At 39.0% G+C, this 21,401-nt stretch overlaps 1 protein-coding gene across 1 annotated transcript in view; it reads right to left on the bottom strand.

The window, feature by feature from the left end:
* CLINT1 (clathrin interactor 1) overlaps window positions 1-21,401 on the bottom strand; it is a 46,879-nt gene that overhangs the window by 17,214 nt on the left and 8,264 nt on the right. Inside the window, exons 2-5 of the mRNA XM_036391614.2 lie at window positions 4,064-4,168; window positions 3,285-3,381; window positions 1,736-1,844; window positions 730-894 (exon numbers count right to left, since the gene is read on the bottom strand). Of these exons, the coding sequence (XP_036247507.1) occupies window positions 730-894; window positions 1,736-1,844; window positions 3,285-3,381; window positions 4,064-4,168 (476 nt within the window). The remainder of the gene's footprint in view (window positions 1-729; window positions 895-1,735; window positions 1,845-3,284; window positions 3,382-4,063; window positions 4,169-21,401) is intronic.

Raw genomic sequence — 21,401 nt, forward strand, 5'->3', positions numbered from 1 at the left:
CCTAAAAGGATGGATCACGACTCTGCACAGAGAAGTCAAAAGATAAGCTCAGTGAAAGAACAAAGGGACATGTACAAAAAGTACAAATACAGTGACTCATACGTATTTCCTAAAAAGAGAATCACCACAATTCCAAGCAAGTAGCAAAGGCTAAAGGAATATAATAAAACAAGAATTATTCTGCCTTGGAAATTTTTTAACTACTTTGCATATAAGGAAAAGGGAGAATGGAGAAGCAACCTGTCAAAAACAGGAGGGATCAAATCTAAGTGGAAGGCTCACAGATAAGAGAAGTAAAAAAGCCAGAAAGCATCAGGCAAACAGGTGAAGTTTAAGCCCTGCACAGCTACTACTGAGCTCTTACAGCAAACCCTTCTCTCAAAGAAATCACCAAACCAGAGCCTTGTGCCCTTGGGACTTTGGTACTCATCCCTTAGTAAAAGCAGCCAAGGATTTACTCAGGCCAAAGAAAACACAGACTGGCAGCTGGATCATGGATGGCATGCTGGGATACATCAGATGGAAGCCCCAACAAAAGCTCAGACCCCTGCTACACACTATGAGAGGGACTGGGAGCAAGGAGTAACGTACTTGGTGCCTGTAAAGTCAGCTCTGACAGACCCCAGGAAACTCACACAAAATCCACAGCTGCATTTCAAGGCTCCAAACAGTGCTATTTGGGAAAGCAAAAGTGGATTGCAATCCTTGCCAAGGCAGCCCAGTACTCACTGTATCTGAACCCTCCGACACTGTCCGAGGACACCCCAATGTATTTGTCTTTGTTCTTCTTTGCTTTCTTCCTCTCCTCCCGGAGCCGATCATCGTCTTGAGCAAACTCAACCATTTCTTTCACCTTCTGGCGGATGTTTATCCCCTGGTCCTTGCCATTCTCATCTGTCAGGTAATGCAGGACAGAGATGATGGATGGTAGATGGGAGGGAAAAAGGAAAACAGTAAGTAAGAGGCAGCAATACTGAACACCAAATTGATAAAAAAATTTGAATTGTAAACACAACGGTTTATGAGTCAAAGATTTCGGGACTACTGCATGAGGTCCACTGCATCTCTTTAAAAGGGACTAATTAACATAAAATTTAGATAAATGAGTTTGCACTTAAACACAGAAGAGATAAACAAAGACTGAGACAGAACTTGTATTCTCCACTTGAACAATTTTAACCCCTCAAAACATCACCCTTTTTAGCACAGTTTTTGCAAGTTTCATTGCAAGAACTCAGTCTCATGGCAGAACTGATTTTGTGAAAAATTGCTTTCAGTTGGGAAGTACTATAAGCTAAATGTGCTCCTTTCCAGCCTTTTTCACATTCAAAACACACACTGGCCTTGCTGCGTTTGCACTGTAAATATTATTTGGTGGGAGGAAAAAACCCCAGCTTCAAACAGATGTGTGTGTTTTGGAGCTCTAACCTTTTCTTCCCATATGATTAAAGCTATTCCTTTACGGACACCACAGGGGACCAGTCTCTAGTGCATATTTTAATATAAACCCCAACACTCATGTTGTGTTGGTTCTGTTGTTATTAGCCAGTCTTTTCTGCAAGTTCTTGTCTTCACTAATTAATACTCTAGGGCCCCACGTCTTGGATTCTGCACTCTTCACACAACTGGCAACAGTCACATTTTAATTAGACTGGGGAAGCTTCTAAGCTGGTTCAGGTGACTGACAACTCCAACTACTGTTTTAATTTGCTTATAAGATTTTTCTATTGCTCACCTACAAAGTGGTAATTTTCCAGGGATCGCAAATCATAAATGTGTTCTCTGGCACTTGTAACAACGCGCTCTGATCCATTCCTTATGAGGTAAGCTAGGAGCAGCAAAGACTATAAAAATACAAAGCACCTTATGATTGCATGAACAAAAACTCTACCTTTCTTTTTTTTGTAAAAACCCCAAACCTACCCCCCTCCCCAAATTAGTAAATACTAACCTTCCCTTTTTAAATACATGCTTATTATACGAGTCCCATGGAAAAATTTTTTTCCTTACATGAGTCTTTTGCTCTTTAGACTATCAAAACTGTATTTTTAAAACTTCAGCTTGTTACTACAAAATCACAAGTAGTTACCTTTATCAGCCACTGCTTGTCTTAAGATAAAGCAGTAGCAATTAAGGAGAAAAAGTTAACCTGTGAAATGAGGCATTTTCTCTTGCATCTTTTGTTCACAATTTTCCAGTGGCTTTCACTGAAAGGTAACTCCTACAGGAATTTAAGAAGCCTTCTGCAGGATTCAATGGATATACAAAACTGCATTTCAGGACTACTTCAGAGAAGTGACAAAACAAATGAAGTTTAAATAATACTTTCACATTTCAGTTCTCTATGTTGAGGATTTATATGTAGAAAGAAGTAAGGCTCTTTCTCTCAAGTAGTGCCTTTATCAGCTAAAACTATAATTTTATTTCACCCAATCTAAACCTGATAAGCAATTTCAAGAAGTCTTTATAATATTAAGTAGTTATGTGTGATAGCATTAAATATTAATTTCTATTGTACTTCAGGGAAAACAATTACTATGACTACAAAACATCAAGCACCTGTGAAAAACACAAACCATGCTTTAGAATTAATTGTGTCTTGCTACAATCCTGGTATCAAGAAAAACAAAATATAACCTAGTCTAATACATCAATTCTAAAAAAGGAGGTTATATTTGCATAATTCAGTGAACATTGAACACCACTTTAAGTGCAGCACAACACAATCTCAAGCAAAAAGTTTCTGCATGAAAGACAAGAAAAATGCAAATGACTCTGGTCTTTTTCCCAAACACAATTAGGACATAAAACTGTCATGTAAGATATGCAAGAAAATTTGGCCCACTCAAAGGTAAACTACAACTTTTAAAGCATTACAAATTGACAGAAAATTAAGATTAGTTTGCATTTTATTTCAGGTATTCCTGAATTCTGTCAAAAAATGTTTTCCTGATAGCACAGTAACTTAACATCTTCTCATGGAGCTCACAGCAATTCCTTTGGGTAAACTGAAATTGTGAGCACTAGTTTAATACCTGAATAGCAGCAAAATGGAATTGCTCTGTTGTGTTCATTAAGTAACATGTTAACGTGCTTCTAAACCCAGAAATTCTGTGGGTTTTTTAATATACATCATTTGAAAAACACCTTTGACTTCACCAACAGAATTATAAAACATTCAGGGAAGAAATTCTATGTTGCTAGAGGAGAAAGTGCTGTAGGATTATCTAAGCAAGAACTCCACCAGGACACTGCATGAGCACCAAGCCCTGATCCTTACACACCTTATAAACTCTCCTCCAGTTCTTTTTGTTGTCTTTCAGCATCCGAGTCCACAGCATGTTCATGAGCTCTGGAAACTGCTCGTACATGAACGTAGCCCTAAGGAATGGAACAAAAGCAGCACAGAAATGTCGTTTGCCCGGGCTGGCCACAGGAGCCTGTTCACACTCGGGGCTGGCAGTAGATGGCAGGAGTGATCTAAGCCCAGCCACATCGGGTGACATTAAAGGGAAAAAGCTGTCCCTGTTTTAACTCCTAGATCAGTCATTTACATCCCAGGACTACAAAAGAAAAGAGTAATTCTAAATATCTGAGGTACTCATCCCTTCACTAATTTGTAATGAAAATAATGTTGAATATGAATACCCTAATAACCACTGCAACTGATCAAACACACAACTTCCAAACTGATTTTAACAGGGAAAAAAAAAGCTCAAGGAAGAATTCAACATGTTTTGCTGTTTTTGTAGAAGTTACAAGAAAGTGCTTTGAAAAGAAATACTCCAAAAAAAAAAATCAGTTATATTGAAAGAATTCTGAGGACACATAAATGAAAAAATCAATTTAAGAAAAGAATTTAAAAAATACCTGGGCTTGATTTTTTGTTTGACAGTTTTCAATACATTCTATGATTATGCATTAAAAAACTTAAGATTTTATTTACAGCAACTTTTGGGCATTATCAGTCTGAATACCACAGAGTTGATTTAGCATCAAATTTCACATTCTTATATAAAATGTACCTTTCTTTTCTTCATCACTGAGTCAAATTATCACTTACTTGGCAATCTCTCCCATGAGTTGCCCTGAAGGTCCCCATGGATCATCATTGGTTGCTTCTCGAACCTTAGACTCTATTTCTGAATAATTCATAACCACATTGGTGCTGCAAAGGAAAAAAAATTCACACACATGAAGATTAGCATCAAAACTGAGAAACACATGAAAACTTAATAATGACACTAGTGCAGATCTCACTTAATGAGATACCTCTACAGAGTGGGAAAGAAAACAGCTTTAGCGCACAAGTTACCCTGAGGACACTATACACCACATTTAAGTTATCTTTAAGAAGGTTTTACTATTCTATTAGTCTTCAAGAATACAGATGAGAAACTGGGGATTACATTACAGCTGGATTCAGTCCAGTAAAAATGGCTTTGGGTCAAATTAAAATGCAAACCAAACCACAAGAGTCAAAGCTGATGGCTTCTGCAGTTAGGTATGGTTTGCTTACAGGTTTGTAATGGTACAGAGTTATTTGCAAGAGGCTTTATAACTCAATCAGAGGCAATTTTTTTGGAATGATGTTACAAGAGAAAAATCAAGAACATCAGCACCAAACAGGTGTTAGTGAAAAAGTAACAAATAAAAAAATCACATGGAAGACTAAAGTAAGGGAGATGAGACTCACTGGAAAGTCTGTTTCCTAGCTTGAATTTAATTAATTAAGGGAAAACAGCCAAAGAAGCTGCAGAGCACTCAGTTACAATTACAGCAATGCAAATACTGCAAGGAGCTCAGGCTGCCTCTTCAAGAGGTCACAGAAAAACCTTACTTGGAAAAGATTTTTTTCTGTGATGTTAATATTAAAATAGTAAATATGTGATTTCTCCTTAATTAATCCTTAAAACAGGTAACATCTGAGCCCAGCAACCTCCTTTGTGCCCCTAAAAGCATTCAGATGTGTTTGGTAACACAATCATTTCCCTCATCTTTTAAGGTGAGTGAGCAGCCCTAAAACCTCATCCATATCCATAGTGAGAATGTTTGAAAACTGCTCTCAGCTTCTGGAGCACCAGGACTCACCCCAGCAATGAGATCAGCAGTGACAGGAGAGCTGCTGGTCTCTGCTCTCCCTTCATACCTGGACTGCACTGAAACAACACATTTACACCTAGCATGTCACAAGTTTAAAAGTTTACTTAAAAGTACATCATAACTGATTCAGAAGCTAACAAAAACCCCTGTGAGTTTCAGCATGAACCAACCCACAGTGACAAATTAAGTAAACTGTAGGAAAGATCTAATGAATTATAATGCAGTGTGGAGAAAGCATTTGCTGCTTAAGAACTTCTTCTGAACCTGAATGACCTAAAAGGAGAGGAAAAAAAAAAAAAAATCAGGATGCTCAATAGTCATCCCAACAGTTATCCTTCTATCCATGTAGGAGTTTGCACAGTGCAGCATTCAAGCAACTCCTGCTCAATTTTATTTGGCATAAGGATAGCAAAGATCTTGGAACTGGGAGATATAAACAGCAGAAACAAGAATGAAATCCCCTCAAGTCTGAAAGGGGACACAGAAGGTAATTGTTAAAACAGAATAAAATTTCTGGACTTAATCTTGGATTCTCAGCATGAGAATTCCTGCTGTCAGATCCTGATGTATGATTTTATTCAACTCTGTGTCTAAAGAGAGCATAAGCTACATGACTGAATAAATAATCAGCAAGCTCCCAGAACCTATCTATATTACAACAAGCATGTAAGAACACAGCAGCAGTTTGGAACAACAGCAATTAAGGTTTTACAAATTCATTTATGCTGAATACACCTCAAGCTTCTGTTTCTGGTATTTTCTTTACTGTACATACAAATGTAAACCAAGCCCATCTTTATTTCCCACATATATGGAAAAAACACAACTCCAAAGCTCCAGGATTTGCAGCTTCCAGCACACTGGGTCCCTTGTCCAAAGCAAGGGAAGGCAGGGAACTGAATGGAAAGGTTCTGCTTGTTTTTATAACCCCTCCTTCTGCATTTGTTTGAGAGACTTGATGGAGACTTGGGAGGGGGAAGCATAAAATGAAGCATTTCCTTAATTTCTTAGAGCAAAAAATTTAAGAATAGAAAATGCTTGAAGAGATGCAAACTTAGTGTACAAAAACAAATGGCAGCATTGGCTATGCAAGAGCTCAGGGCACGTGGCTAAAGCAGCAGCAGGGCTGGAAGGGGGAAATGGAAGGAAAACAAGGGAAATTAAGTAATGCCAAGAGAAAAAAGGTGCAGTTAAGCCTCTCTAAGTACAGAAACATGCTCGACTTCTAAACCCCTCTGCAGAAAAGTTATTGTTCTCAGCAACCAGGAGAAAGCTCTTTTCTAAATGCCAAGCTGAGATCTAATGGAATGAACCATTCCAAAGCAAAGCATCTTAGAGCCACATTTAATTCAGGAACAAATGTAAACTTCAAGGAGAAAAAAAACCCTCACTGTTGTATAGTTTGGCATCATTCCAGGTCACTTAAAAATAACCATTTCTAAAAAGGTGGAAATACAGTTTTATTCTTCCTTTCCCATGTTTTCTATGGCCCTCATTCCCTGCCCTACCCATGATTCCTGTGACCTTTGCAGCAAAAAAATAATTTATGTCCAGATGTGAAGGGAAAAAGTGACTAGCTTGATTGCCAAGACTTCCTGTGATTGATATAAATTTAATATCCGAGGACACTTTCCGACACCAGGGGGGGCTCTCTGATTAGTTTATCCTGGGCAGCTTCCAGAGAATCGTGCTGGATCGCATGGGGAGGCTGCTCTGCAAACAAACGGCCCTGAAACGGCCGGGGCTGACAGAAAGGAACTTCTCAGGCAGGGCTGAGAACCCCCTTATCTGCCAGACCGCATCTGATTCACCCCAAATCCTTCACTGAGACCCTGCACCACTGCAATCTCGTGACAAGAATATTTACAGAAACTTCTGACACGGACAAAGATACTAAGCAGGAAAGTGGTATTTTGAAAGTTACATCCAAAATAAGGGTACAGCAATAAAGGGGTTGACATGGACATCACAAACTGTTACATTCTTCTGTGTCTTACATTCAGATCTATTAAAATAGATTGATGACAACAGATTCTTTTTACTCTTTGTTGTATCACTCCCAAGTGATTTCAGTATAGCTTTATTTTTTAAAATATAAAATTGTTTCCAAAAGCCAAGAAAGGGCACTATCACATCTCTATGGAACAAGCAACACTGTGACAGTGAGCAAAATGCTTTTGATTTTCTTGCAACTTTAAATGTTTGCAAGAACATTTAAAGGAATTTACAGCAACACTGAACAGGTAGCTCAAGTCTGAGTCTAAATTCCTCTTAAGAGAATAAATGGACATTGCTAATAAAGTCAGTGGGTAATAGCTGTAAATACCTGACCATCTCCAACTGCAGCAGAAAAAAATCCATTTCCCCTTAAATATTTTACATGCATTTTATTAACTATCATATGACATATATTGAAAATTAATTGTTGTACCATGTACTCTGAAATCCTACTCTGTCCACAATTTTGTCTGCATTTTTCATATAATTCGATCAAGTGTAGATAGCTTCAAATTTTGTTCTAAATCACATTTTGAGATTCATACATTTGAGGTAAAGATATCATCTGGGTCCAGGTGGATTACTGTACAGTTTTTTCTAAAAAAACCAAAAAATAAGCAAGAGGGGGAGAGGAGAGTGATGTGAAAGGGAGAGCGATGTGAAAGGGAGAGCAATATTGAACATATCTCAATTGTGTAATCTGAGGTAAGAATGATGTTTAGCTGGTATTAGGGATAATAGGCAGCAAGAGGGGACAAGAAGTTCTGTAGCTCCTCATCTAAAACTCAGATCAGAGGATCTGTGAAGGTACAAAACGTCCATCAGTATCTGCCACTTCAACATTTACAGTTGCAATAGTCTGAGAGCATTTGAACTTCCAGGCATGAAGAGGATAAAAATCTTACGGGTCTGAGATTGTCCTCAGCACTTTTCTTTGAAACAGGGAAATGAAAGGCAGCTTGTGGATGGCCTGCATGAAAATAAAACCTTACAGACTGCAGGAACCCTGCACAGATGACACACAGAGCAGGCAGACTAAGAGCAGCCCTGTCTTCCTCCTCCTTATCAGAGGATACTGAATGTAACCCACAACGTGGAATGCCCACTACTAAGTGATAAATGTATCTGCAGAAAACTTCTATTTGTGTTTCATTTCAACAGACTCCAACAGATATATCTGCCTACTCTGCTCAGGCTTCTGATTTTACACACGAATCAAGCTGTAATGCTCAGGACAATATTGATGGGCATGAGGTATATTCTGCTCTCAGCAACACATTAGTGCTTCATCACCATTAGTTTTTCTTTTCCCCCTATAAAATAGCCACAAAATAATTACTGAAAAAGAGGTTTTTTTTCTATTCCAGACTAAGAAATTCTTTTTAAAATTACTTCTGTGCTGGCAAAGTAAAATCATTGTACTTCCACCCAAGATGCTAATAAAAAATTAAATAAACACTACATCCTGAATTGAAATGTTTGTTTCAGAGTGAAGATTTTTCATTGCTCAGGACTACAAGATTCTCTACAGATTCATATGCTCTAACTGAAGTCAATTATCTGTTAGGAGATTACAATCACTTATACACAACTATAACTGTACTGCTTCCAGTAATAGCTTCCAATTGGTAACACTACAATTAGTTTTGTTGTGCCTGAACTGATTATCCACATCAATCATTGCTGGTTCCAAACTGAAAAAGAATCCCACCCTAATTCTCTCTCCACCATACACCTTGAATTAGAAACTCTCTGGAAACATGGATGTGGAGATACAAAGCTCTGTATACAGTCAGCAGCATACATAGAAGAGTATTTTCTCAGCTATTGTCTACTCTAAAATTAACCCTCAAACAACATTTCATAGCAATGATTTAAATACACTGCCAGCAAACCTGCTAAAGGACAAGATGCAACTATTGCTGTTTATGTGACTGAACATTTTGGTGAGAACTCAGGATTCAGCATAAAGCACTAAAAGGAGTAAATACTCCACTGCCCATGGTCTTCCCTGAAGAACATCACACAGATATTTCCACTTCATGCTCCCTCCCAGCATCTCCTCTATCTTCCACATTTTTTCCATGGTCAGTGGTGTTCTGTCCCCTCACCACCCTGACAATACATTCAAGTGCATGAAATCACAATTCATGAAGGAAGTTTGCAGTTCATGGCCAGATTTTGGGAGCAATGCTCTTTGGAAGAACTATTCCTAAGAAAATCATTCATTAGGAAAGAAATAGTGTTATACATCAAATTTTCAGATCTTCAAATATCAAATAAACTCAGCACTTTGTATGAATGCTCAAATACCAGCAGTTTCTTAAACATGCAGAAACCTTTGAACAGCATATGCACAGCCAACCTGCACTTGGAAAAACAGGCACCATGAGAAAAGGAGGTATTTATAGACTAAAGGTAATGAAAGAATAATAAATATCTATCCATCCATTCAGAATGGAACTTGAAAACATATCAAGGAATCAGAAAGTCTAACAGATCTTTGCCAATGTTTCTGAACAAATGTAAGAAAAGCCTTGAATATGCCCTAGGGTGAGAGTCAGAGCACTCCATAAAGGCACGGGCAGGATTAGAGCTGCCATTGATATGGGTGGTGTCACCCAGGGCACAGGCACAACTCTGGGCATCACATCCACTAAAGATTTGTGAAATGCCAGGTCTAATCTTATGACAACTAAAATAAGCAGAAGCCACAGAGAGGGGACAACAGTTTCTTTATAGTGATGATAAAGGTATTGGGTTGGACAGGGTGAGCCTAATTAGAAACACTTCTCAAGCCTCTGGGAAGCTGCCCACTGTGCTGAGGGACTCGGCTGCAGGAACAAGAAACCTGGCTATGCACTTACATTTTTTTCAATGTATATTTCAAACCAATTACAATATCATGTATAACAAGAAACCTGGCTACACACTTGCATTTTTTTCAATGTATATTTCAAACCAATTACAATATCATGTATACATGGGACTCCTTTGTGCATAATATTCTGCCTTTAACTATTACTCCAAGGACACCTCTGGATTATGCACCTTCTGTTTTCCTTTTTTTTAATTTTACAACTGGGAACAGTAAAATACTAAAAGCTGAGATGAGAAACTTTGTACATTTTACCACCGTTAACAGTTTCCAATGAGACACCATTCTGCAAATATCTGCTTAAGGACTAAGCACAGAAGAAAAAAAATTCAAGCTTTACTCATGTGTATGTACCATACATCCAGTATGAACATTAATGCTATTAAAGCAAACAGCAACACTAAAGAACTTTTTTCTTATTAGAGCAGGCAGGGTGTGGATAAACAGAGGACAAGAGAAGCTCTGTTACTGTACAGCACTATAAGGTGTGGTGCCAAAGTCTTACAAGAAGCAAATATTTTAACCTTTTGTTATTTAATGTGCCAAAACAGACACAACATGATTTTATCTTTTGAATAACATGTTTCACATTATCCCTTCAATAGTGAGTCTCCATACTAATAGTTTAATCTCATTCTTTTAGTAATTTTGTTAGTAGTTTCCTTATTTTTAGAAAGTCTTCCCTGTGTTTCCTGTGACTTTCACAGTGAATAAAGGCAAAGCACACTTTAAATTTGGTCATGACAGAGCAGATGTTACTGACTCTGAATCAAATCTCATCACCTCAGTGGTGACACGGCAAAGGAGACCATCACAGTAACATTCCACATGGACAAACCCCAGTAAGGAAACTATTCCACAGCTCTGTGCTGGTGCTTTTTGGATCTAAAACTGAGTGGGGACTGCATTATTCAACCAGAAAGGTTCATAAAAGGCATAAAACAGTTGAGAAAACATTAAGTTACAGCACCAGGAAGTTTGCTTGAAGTGAATAGAGAAGAACACATGCACATGGTTCATTTATTCACCTTTCCTATCTCCACCTAAACATCCCACCACTTCTATGGAAAGGCACCCAGGTGACAACTGCAGGTAAAGCTCTGAACAAAGGCAGCAGTAACTCACACCTGGAGGCTGAGCCAGCTCCCTGCCCCTGCAGTTTGAGAACTACCTTTGTCTCCCAGCAGCTGATTTTCCCAGTAGCTCCCTCTCACTGAGGAGCCACAGTCACCCCACTGAGACAAGAAAGGGACCACGAGTGACTGCTCACATGACTCCCATGTTTTAGGAGTATTATCCAAATGCAACAGCAGCAATCTGTGCTCAGATTTCCCAAAAACCATTAGAGGGGCTGATAACTTAAGGCAAAATGACACTAACATAACAGAGCTGCTTCTAGACATTTGAGATTATAGCTGTATTTGTTTTTTAAAAATGTGAAGTGATTGAATGCAGTATATAATGAGCCAAGTGAACATTCACCATCTGGAGAAGAGACAAGGCAGGCCCTGGCAATATTTTCACAATACAGTTATCTAGAAGACCCCCACCCACAGACACACATGCAATTAAGATGAAGCCCTCAGAGAGGAGTGAACACAACCTCATCTCACCATTTAACTCCTGTGAGTCATGCATCTAAACTATTTTTAGTATCTAGATCAAAAGGTTTCTGTGAAGGAGGGGTAGAAATAGAGGGAAAGCTTTCTGAGAACGCAAAGCAGTTGCTTTAATGTTAAATGATCTTTTTTTTAAATTGCGTGCACAAGTTAGTTTCAACTACTGAGAACACACAGTAAATAAAAAAGCTACACAACTTGCCTGAGTAGAGGATACATCTCCCCCACTCCCAGGTGTAGGAATCTTGGCATCTATTAAACTGTTAATTAGTTTCCAGAAACACTTTTGCCAATTAAAAAAATCATTTAATACTTATCCATCTGGGCATGAAATACTTTCAAGAGAGCATTTGAATTGGTGAGCTAAAAAAGAACTGATCCTAACCCACACAGCACTGCCTCTCAAACCACCAGAGGCCAGGACACGGAGCAAACAGCACCCCATGACCAGGGGCAGCCCCCATGACCAGGGACAGCATCTATCAACTCCACTTGTTTCTGTGAGCATCCCTTCCTTCAGGCTCTGAGGGATTCCAGATGATCACTGGTCCAAACCTGTGTTCCAACAAACTGAAAGGACTTAATACAAAGTAAAACAGAAAAACGCATTTCGGGATCAGATTTAAAAATGTGTTTTAGGGTAAGATTTCACTATCCTATGACACTGTCACTTGTTATCTTAGAGAGCTCAGTGTGCAGACTGGTTCACAGACAGAGGACATCATTTATCCACCTGTTATCCCAAACAATACAATGGATATTCAGGAATCTATGCACCTCATGCTATTCACAATTATTCAGAGAAGGCATTCCAAATAAAGATGGGGCTGCTCCTCCCTTCAGTGAACTCATGTATTCCATCTCAGCCAGCCTCTCTCCTCTTGCTGGGTGAGGACAAACTAACTTAAAAACATGTAACAAACTTAATGCATTTTCATTTTGCTCCTGTCAGTAATGTCACTTTTGTTATAAAACATGCAGCTTAGATTTAGAGCCTTACAGATAAAACATATGGATACCAAATAGGAAGCCAGCAGTCCACATTCAACAAAGAAACAGATGGGGACCCATCTGCCAAAATGTCTGGTGAAATACCTCAGGTTACAGAGAGGTAACAGCACAGCATTAGTGCTGTTGACCGTTTGAAGTTCTTTATTTTTCAGCCACTCCTCAGAACCATTACAAATATGACTCCAGCCAGTTTAGTCCATGAATGCCAGGTATTATTCCAGACCTTCTATGCAAGGAGCAGTCATACTCCTTCTGGCCAATGATACAATCTTCATTATATACAGTAGGATCTGAAATACATTTTCAGCTTTTCAAGTTCAGTTTCATAATTTATGTGGCAGATGTGCAAGGCAAACTGCACAGAAAGAGATAAGCCAAGAAAAACATCCTGATGGCCACGAATGAATTACAACTTGTGGGAGGAAGGAACTATAAAGCTATTTCCTGTGCCTTACAACTTCTCATCACAAAAGACTACCAAGTAAACAAAGTAGCCCCAAATCCACCACACACACTGTCAAAAAGAACTTTAAAAATTAAATTGCAGCCTGTTAGAGAACTCAGACCTCTCACTTACAGAAACCAACACTGCACCTTACTGAAGTCTTTGCTTTCAATGTTTCCCCCTCTCAGAAGTTCCCAACTGCAGAATGCTATACCCTGAAAGGTTTTGTAATCTCTTGCTACAGCTGAATTATTTTTTGCAGATGTTGGGAACATGAAGCATGGGAACATGGCAGTTTTAAAGTGTAATTGTGCAAGGAACAAACACTTCCTCCCCCACTTGATTTAAGACTGATTTCACCTCTCCTACTGCAGATTCCCTGCAGTATGTCAGTGTTAATACTTTCATACTCTTACATAAAACAATCCCTTGTGGTTCACCAACAGATACATGGCTGCTTTATGTATCTTATTATGTGGTAGTAAATAACTTCTCAAACTCATCAAGAATTTGCCATGTTGATAATACTGATTGTGGGTTTGTACTACTATACAAAGTGTACTTTCATTTAAAGTTCAGACCCATTTCTTTACTTCCCCATTTTTAATGGGAAATTTTCATTCCAAACGTCCACCCTAACATTCTTCAGTTACCATGCCCTAAACTTCAGCTATTATAAACTATCTTCCCTTCAAATGCATATTTCTGCAGCTCCATTTTTGAAGGCTTAATAGTGTTGTCATTTTATTATATTTAATTCAAAATCATTCTTTAAAAGGTAACTTACAAAAATAAATGCTACGCTCCAACAAGTAGAATGAATCAAAATATTTCCTTTTAATTTACATAGTAAGAGCACCATAATAGCATTTCCACTGGTTTACAGTATTAGTTTTTAGGTCACATTTTTAGTTGAAACTGGAGGACAGTTACACACAAAGCATTCTTGTGACAAATCCGATTAAACTTAAGCATGAAAAGCAATTTCACAAACAAGTGGAAAGAAAGCTGCCATTGAGGCCACACTTGACACTTTGGTGGGACAGCGACACACTGAACAGTAACTCTGGTTTTCATCCAGACACAAAAACGATGCTGCTACTGCCCTGTGCAGGTTTTCAGCCTCCTTGCCTCTTGTGAGCTTCCATCTGGCACATCAGATTAGAGTCACTGCTTTGCAGCTCCTATTCCTGTGGATTTAATCTCTTCCAAAGTGCAACATGCTATGGTCACACAACAGCAGCTGTGTAGTCCAAAAAGAAGTGGACATATGAAATTTGTGTAACCTTTTGTAACTGCAGAACTAAAGAGACTTCCAGATGCGTGCTGTGACTCAATTTGCTATTGCTCAATCCTCACACTTATTTTGCCACTCTGCTCCTTACACTTCAGGTTTTTTCTTCTGTAACAAACAAGCTGCAACAATTTAAACTTTTTTTTTTAGACTTAAGTACCTCTCCTTATAGAATGCAGACTGCACTTCAAGAGTCAGGAAATGCCATCATAAATTTTCCACCACACGATTTACCTTTAATTTTTCCCTATTTGTGATCCAGGCAGGTAACATGACTCCTACTGGAAACAAAGGTTTAATCAAATAGGACAGAGTGTAAGTGAAATCTAATAGAAAAACAGCTTCTGTAGAAGGCTTTTTATATGAATAAAATACCAGCACAAAAATGTCAATCCCAATAAGCCCTGGTAGACCATTACAACATAAAACTAGAATTTAAATACATTATTTTGGGGGAAGAGAGACTGAGAAGCTTCTACACATAGTGTACACTCTCCAACCAACTGTGTTTCTTAGGGCTTTGTAGCATTCATGTAATTTTGAGTGTAACTTTCCCTGAAGATAAAAGGCTGGTTTCAGATATAAAGCAAGTTCATAAGGTGTGGCTCCCCAAAATTAGTATCAAGTGCTACTTCCTTCCTTGTAGGCACACAGAATTGAGAGACCACATTCAAGCCCACAGCTCAAATATTTTAAGAAATCTTCAACAGATAAAGAGACTCACAAGTGCTCCCAGTCTGAAAAAAGTTTAAACAACGCAGGCATTGAGTTTTCAGGGTTAGGGCACAACATTTTGATGCTGAGAGAAAAATATTTACAAGAAGGATAAGGTCCTCTCCTTCTTCAAAACAACAAACAAAAGGGGTAGAAGTTTTCAGAAGACAAGGAAGTTGTAGCTACGCTCAGCATGAGGCACCAGTGAGCTTTGAGGCTGTACAACTCCAGCTCACTTGCGTACCTCAGACTTCCTATCCTGACCACAAAAAATTTTGAGAGTGACCTTGAATGGAGGCAAAAGATAGGGAGGAGAAAGAAAGAAACCAAACCACCAACTTCACAGTAAAAATAATACACAGTATTATGTAGGTATGACACTCCACACCTTCCCAAGTGTTCTGCAGTGACTTCTTGAGGAAGTACCTCAAATTTTCAGAATTTCAGATGTGGCATTAGTGCTTTAAGATGACCCCAAAATTACCAGTGCTTTGATAAGCCCCACTCTCCCTCTACACCTCCTGCAGTTCTATGCTCTTTGTAACCATTCACTCACTACTCATTTAAAATGGGATCACCAACAACTTCATACCAGTTTTCTGATACCATGAAGAGCTTGTACAAGTTCTAAGCCCACAGTAATGCACCAAGTGGCCAAGAAAGCCTCCTGATGCCATACATGCTTGAAGTGTATTAGCTGAATAGTTACAGGTAAGAGATTTTACTTGGAAAAGCAGGAACATTGTACAGGAGTCAGTGCACCTGTGAACAGCACAGATCCATTCAGTGACACTAATCACAATGAATCCTAAATAATCCAAACTTTCCCTACTCAAAGAACTGCTTCAATTATTTGTCAGTTGACAGAGTCTTTGGTGAGGACAGAAGAATGAACAGGCAGTTATATGGAGTTTAATAGTGCCAAAAACCAACACCCCAACATTAATAGGCCATGCTTAATGATCCTTGTAGTTTCAGCTATCCATTCATTGCAAGCTGAGTACCATTAAAACATGGCCCTAATTCCAGATTCATTACAAATTAAGCATTGCTCTAAACGCATGCTTGCTGTTCCACCAGGGAGGGCTGAAAAAAGTTTAAACAATGCAGGCACTGAAGCTTTTAACACAAAAACTGATAATTCTCTGCTGTCATATCACACTTTGGCACTGTGACATCCCAGGCACCCCTGTACTTTGCAGTATCTGTTTCTTTCTGTGATCATTTCTGAGACATAAACCTGAGTACAGGTAACTCCTCTAAGCCAACAGTAAGCACCTGATACAAGCTCTTTGATCAGATTCAGGGGCACAGTACAGTAACATGAACAGGTCAGTCTGGAGTCCCACTCAGGGAGTGCTACCCTTGTTACCTCCAGAGCTCCAACTCCCACCAGCTCCTCTCCCTGGCCTTTCAGGCTGCAGGCAGCCAGCGTCACACAACAGCCACCCAACTGCACATAAATCACACACACTGAACATACCAAACCTTCTACAACACAAGCTGCTCTCTATCCCCAACACCCAGGCTGCTGTGAAGGGCTTGCAGCTTCCTCCTGCCTTTAACTACACAGCCATGACTCTGTACAGCTCCCCATTGCACCTGTGTGGTAGCGAAGTATTGCAACACATTACCCAGGAAAGCCTGGGACATGTGTCTCATCAACACAAGCATGGTCCAAGTAGCAGGTGAAGCAACTAAACCAGAAAGCCTTCAACTGCACTTTTAATGTGGCCTTGTGCCCTGGAAAATGTCCTAAGGCTGAGGCAGGAACTGAACTGCACTTCTGAGCAGGAGAAAGGAAGAGGAAACAACAGTTCATACCAAATAATCAAACCACAGGTTCATAAGCAGTTGTTTCCTTCATTTATGCAAATGTCCTGCAGTGGAATTGCTAAGCAGGAGGTATTCAGGAGGAGTGAGATCGCTGCCTTTATCCTGGCTATTATAAAGTGAAGTGCATTATCATTTACTATGCTTACTTCTAAGCTTACAGGCAATCAATACTACAGTTGCTATTGTTTGTAAAAAGACCCAAAATGTGCCACCTCAACATCAGATTTCAGACCTTTTATTTCTGGAAAATAATCAAAATAAAACCAGAAAATGAATACCAATGTCACTACAGAGAAGCTGATCAGCTTCTCTTCTCAAAATTGTTTCCTTTCAGTCTGCTTGTTTGCTATTTGAAGCTGAAAGCAAGAATTATTCCATTATTCCATGAAGAGCTACAATAGCTGTTACACTCAATAGCTCTAATGCACCTGCAGAATTTCCTTTCATACCCAATACTGAAATCCAATCCAGAAGACCATTACATGTCAGCCAACATAAGGAAGATGCTGTCTTTATGTAAGATTACATGGAATATGTCTGGATGCCAGAAACTTATTCCTTGACTCCACTGCACACAGACAGAGAAGAACACACAATCAAGGTCCTTCAAACATCTGTTTCAGTGTCTCCAAAACGATCCCCTCCCTCTTCCCAAGAAGGAAGCTATTCACAACACCAAACCTTCCCCTGCATCCCACCTTGCTAACAAGAAGAACAAGAAATTCAACATTTTATAATTAAATTGCAATTAAGACTTTGCAGTCTCACAGCAAATACTTTGGACACCATTAGCATAAGCAGGGCTGTGCAAGGGGAAATCTCAGCATCATAATCTGACAATTTCAAAAGATGCCCATTATATTGTGGAAAGACTAAAGGCAAGTATGCAGTGATAATTCTGCTGAATAAGCTGGGAGCATCCAAGATTTTACAGGTAGAGACAAAATACAGTCCTCTTCTGAACTTGCTCTGCCCTCAGAGTCCTGAACTGCCAGCTCCTAGAATTAGAACAACTGTTTAGTTTTCCAACAGTAAGTTAAAATAAAAAAACAAACAACCAAACAAAAAACCCCAAATACTTTCCTACTTCAGATCCTTCATCTGTTAATAAACTTGAATTACTACATTTCTTCTCTGCTACAAGTTTACCCAAAAATAAAAAGTAGTCACCATAATCCTAAATAGACTAAACTTGCTTAATACCACTTGTCTTTAGTGATTCTATTTTCCATGAGGGTAGGTTACAACCGTGCAGTCCTTCTGTTGCTGTATTACACAGCTGGACAAAGAAATGTTGGTTAATAGTTAATGACAGTGTCCTTCCAGAGCTATTCAGGGCTGAGTATCTAAAAATGGGCACGAGCAGTAAGAACACAGCATTCAGAATAAGTATTACAAAAGCAACGTCATATTAATGTTATTTCATTAAAATGTTTAGGTTGGTGTCTCACATTAACTAAAAAAGCTGGGCAAACAAAACCCCACAAGTTCACAAACGTGCACTTTGACTGAAAGCAAGTCTTCTTTTGTGAAATGAATCCGGTCAATTACAGACAAATTAACATTCACATTTCCAAGCCATGTTAATTTGTGGAGGATAATGATGTTTCCTCTCCTTTCACAGGTGTCCCTTTGTTCAACTGGTTCCTCCAGGAGATCAAGTAACTCATGTCCTAAAAAGGTAACAGGAGCTGCTCCATTTGCCTCAGAGACCCAGTTTCTGGTTCCTGACCACACAGAGATGGTAATTTCAAATGGCACTGTGTATTTGCAACAAACAAATTTCACAATGGCTCAACATGGGCACTATTTATTTATTTACCCATTAATGGTAAGATCACTGGATTTTTCTGAGCTAATGTCTGCAGCTACAGGAGTTACAGTTACTGTGTAATTAACAAAAAAACAACACTGGCAGGCTGAAGGCTGAGACTGCACTTGCCAATTAGGAGTTTATTAGCACTATGTTTTCAAGCTGTCTCAAGAAATGCAATCAACTGTTTGGTAGCAAGGAGAGCTAGAACACTGTGATAGAAGTTAACTCATATAGACAATAAATACCTCAGAACAGAGAGTTTCCTCCCACACTTCACATAACCATATAGAGAAATAGTTTAAATAATTCAGTAATTGTCAAAACAAGGAATAATTAAAAGTGACAGCAATCTTTAAGATATCAGCTCTATTAGTAAATGTAAGTTACCAAGACTAATTTATTTTTCAGAAGATGCATTCACCTACTGCAAGTCCAATAAAATTATCTAAGGTTATCAAAAGCCTTCTTCTCTTCACACCCCAAATAGTCTTAGAGACCCTTTCAACTGAGTAGTCTTGGAGAATGCAAAACAAAACACACCTCCAAAAATCACACAGGGAGCTCTGTTTACTAAGTATAAAGTAATGTCTTGAGAGGAAACACTGAGCACAGTCTGCAACCTACATTAGGATGACTCTCAACAGCTTGACAGGATGGGGAGAGTAACCACCAAGAAACACATTTGTTGTTCTGACTCAGAATGGAGGAGAGAAAAAAAAACCTCCCTAACTCCCAATAGATCTCATTATTATTACAACAGATTAAAAAAAAGCAGGCTAGTCTCATTAAATAAGTTGAATATACACTAATATTTTTAATTGTATCCCAAATGAACCAGTTAATATCTATTAAGCATGCAGTAAATATTGAACTGGTCAGGATAGGACACACCCTTTGGATGAGGAGAGGAAAAAGTTCAACAACTTTGAGGTGGTTTCCTTATAACCCATAAACAGACCCTGATAACATTGGTGTCATGGTAGTTTCATTCTTAGTGGCAAACCAAACACCTCTAGAAAGATTTAATCTATTTGAAGTAACAGTCTACACAGAATACCCACTTCTCCACTCTGATATAACCCAAATATATATCACCAGTATTCCTATTGCAATAAGCTGCAGAAATTGAATTGAAAGCTTCTCATATGAAGATCTGTTTGAGCCAGAATGATTCAAAGTAGCCCCACACAAGTCACAAAACTGTATTTCAGTTTATATCCTTTCTCAGAAGTCTGTGATCCAAGAGTGGAAGTAGAATATTGATGCTTACCCTCCCCATCAAAACAGTGATACAACAGAAAGGTTGGCTTGGAACCTTCAAGTTGTGATATATGATAGGAGAACAACCTTAAATAAATTCAAACTTACAGCTAACAAACCACCAACAGTACAGTTTTAAATAACAAAAATATGTAGAAATGTCTTATCAAGGAAAAAGGCTCCCACAGTTGACCTTCCTGTCCTTTCCCCATCACCACAAGTGTTTATGGTGCCATGAGCAGCTGTTTGCAAAACAGGCGCCCAAATCAGTTATGAACCCTAAAACCATTATGGGGGCTCTTTTAGCTGTTATCAGCCAGAGAGCACAAGCAAATACTGAACCACTCACCAGTAGCACAAGAAAGGCAAAGACAGGAATGGCCAGGTATAACAATAAGTTCTGTATTAGTAGAAAAATAATCTTAGAGCTCTTCAACCTGCTTGTGAAATCACCTGCTAAGGGTGCATTGCTCTCAACCTGTACTTTGCCCCCAGCCACTTATTCTTGCCCAAACACCATTCCTTCCTTTATGCCAGTACAAATATTTGTGTGACGATGGAGTTAACTATACCAGGGAACTAATCCAGTGGAGAACGAAACTGGCAAAAACAACTGGTTAGTCAGAGATTCTCTCATCAAGCAGAAAGTCTGCAAGTGCCAGCAAAGGGAGAGAAGTGTGCAGGCTGTGGCAGACAGGAGGCTGTGAAACCTCTTTCACCATCAGCCTACGCTTACACTGAGTGTGAAACTACAAACTCTGATTTCGTGGCTTGGGCTATGTCTTCTTATTGGTGAAAGTGCTGACTGGGTTTGAGATTTCAGGGCAACTGCAAGGGGAGATTTAACTCTGGGCCCAATGTCCTCCACTTACTCGAGAACTTTAAGGGTCCTTCTCTCCTTTCCCATCTCAACACTGCTTCCTCAAATGTGCAACACAATTGTATGGCAAATAAATTTAGGGAACTACTCTAACTCAAATCCAGATAATCTAAAAAGTCCTTTTGGGAGAGACAGAGCTTCCAGTTGGGTCTGTTCTTCTTTCCAATTCCTCACACAGGAACCCAAACACCATCATTACACAGCACACAATGCAAGAATAAGTAATGTATACCCTTTCTAACTGGTACTGAAAAAACAAGAGTACTCAGAGCACCACAGCCTACAGAGCTTTCTGAAAAGAAGTAAGGTACCAACTTATAACAATTTCTCATGACCTTGCCTAGGAATACCTTAAAAAAAAAATGAATTCACCCCAGTTAGAATCAGATCTTGTTTAGCAGAGAGGCAGAATAGGAGGACCATTTTGTTCTGGAGAGTTCTGCTCTTCTACACAACTGCTCTTTCTAAAGAGGCCACCAAGCATCATTCAAGTTTTAGCTGTGTAACAGCTCTTCATTCCAAATGGAACAGGTAAATAAGCTCCTGC

The sequence above is a fragment of the Molothrus ater genome, chromosome 15 (assembly GCF_012460135.2).
Source record: "Molothrus ater isolate BHLD 08-10-18 breed brown headed cowbird chromosome 15, BPBGC_Mater_1.1, whole genome shotgun sequence".
In the NCBI taxonomy this organism is placed as follows: domain Eukaryota; kingdom Metazoa; phylum Chordata; class Aves; order Passeriformes; family Icteridae; genus Molothrus; species Molothrus ater.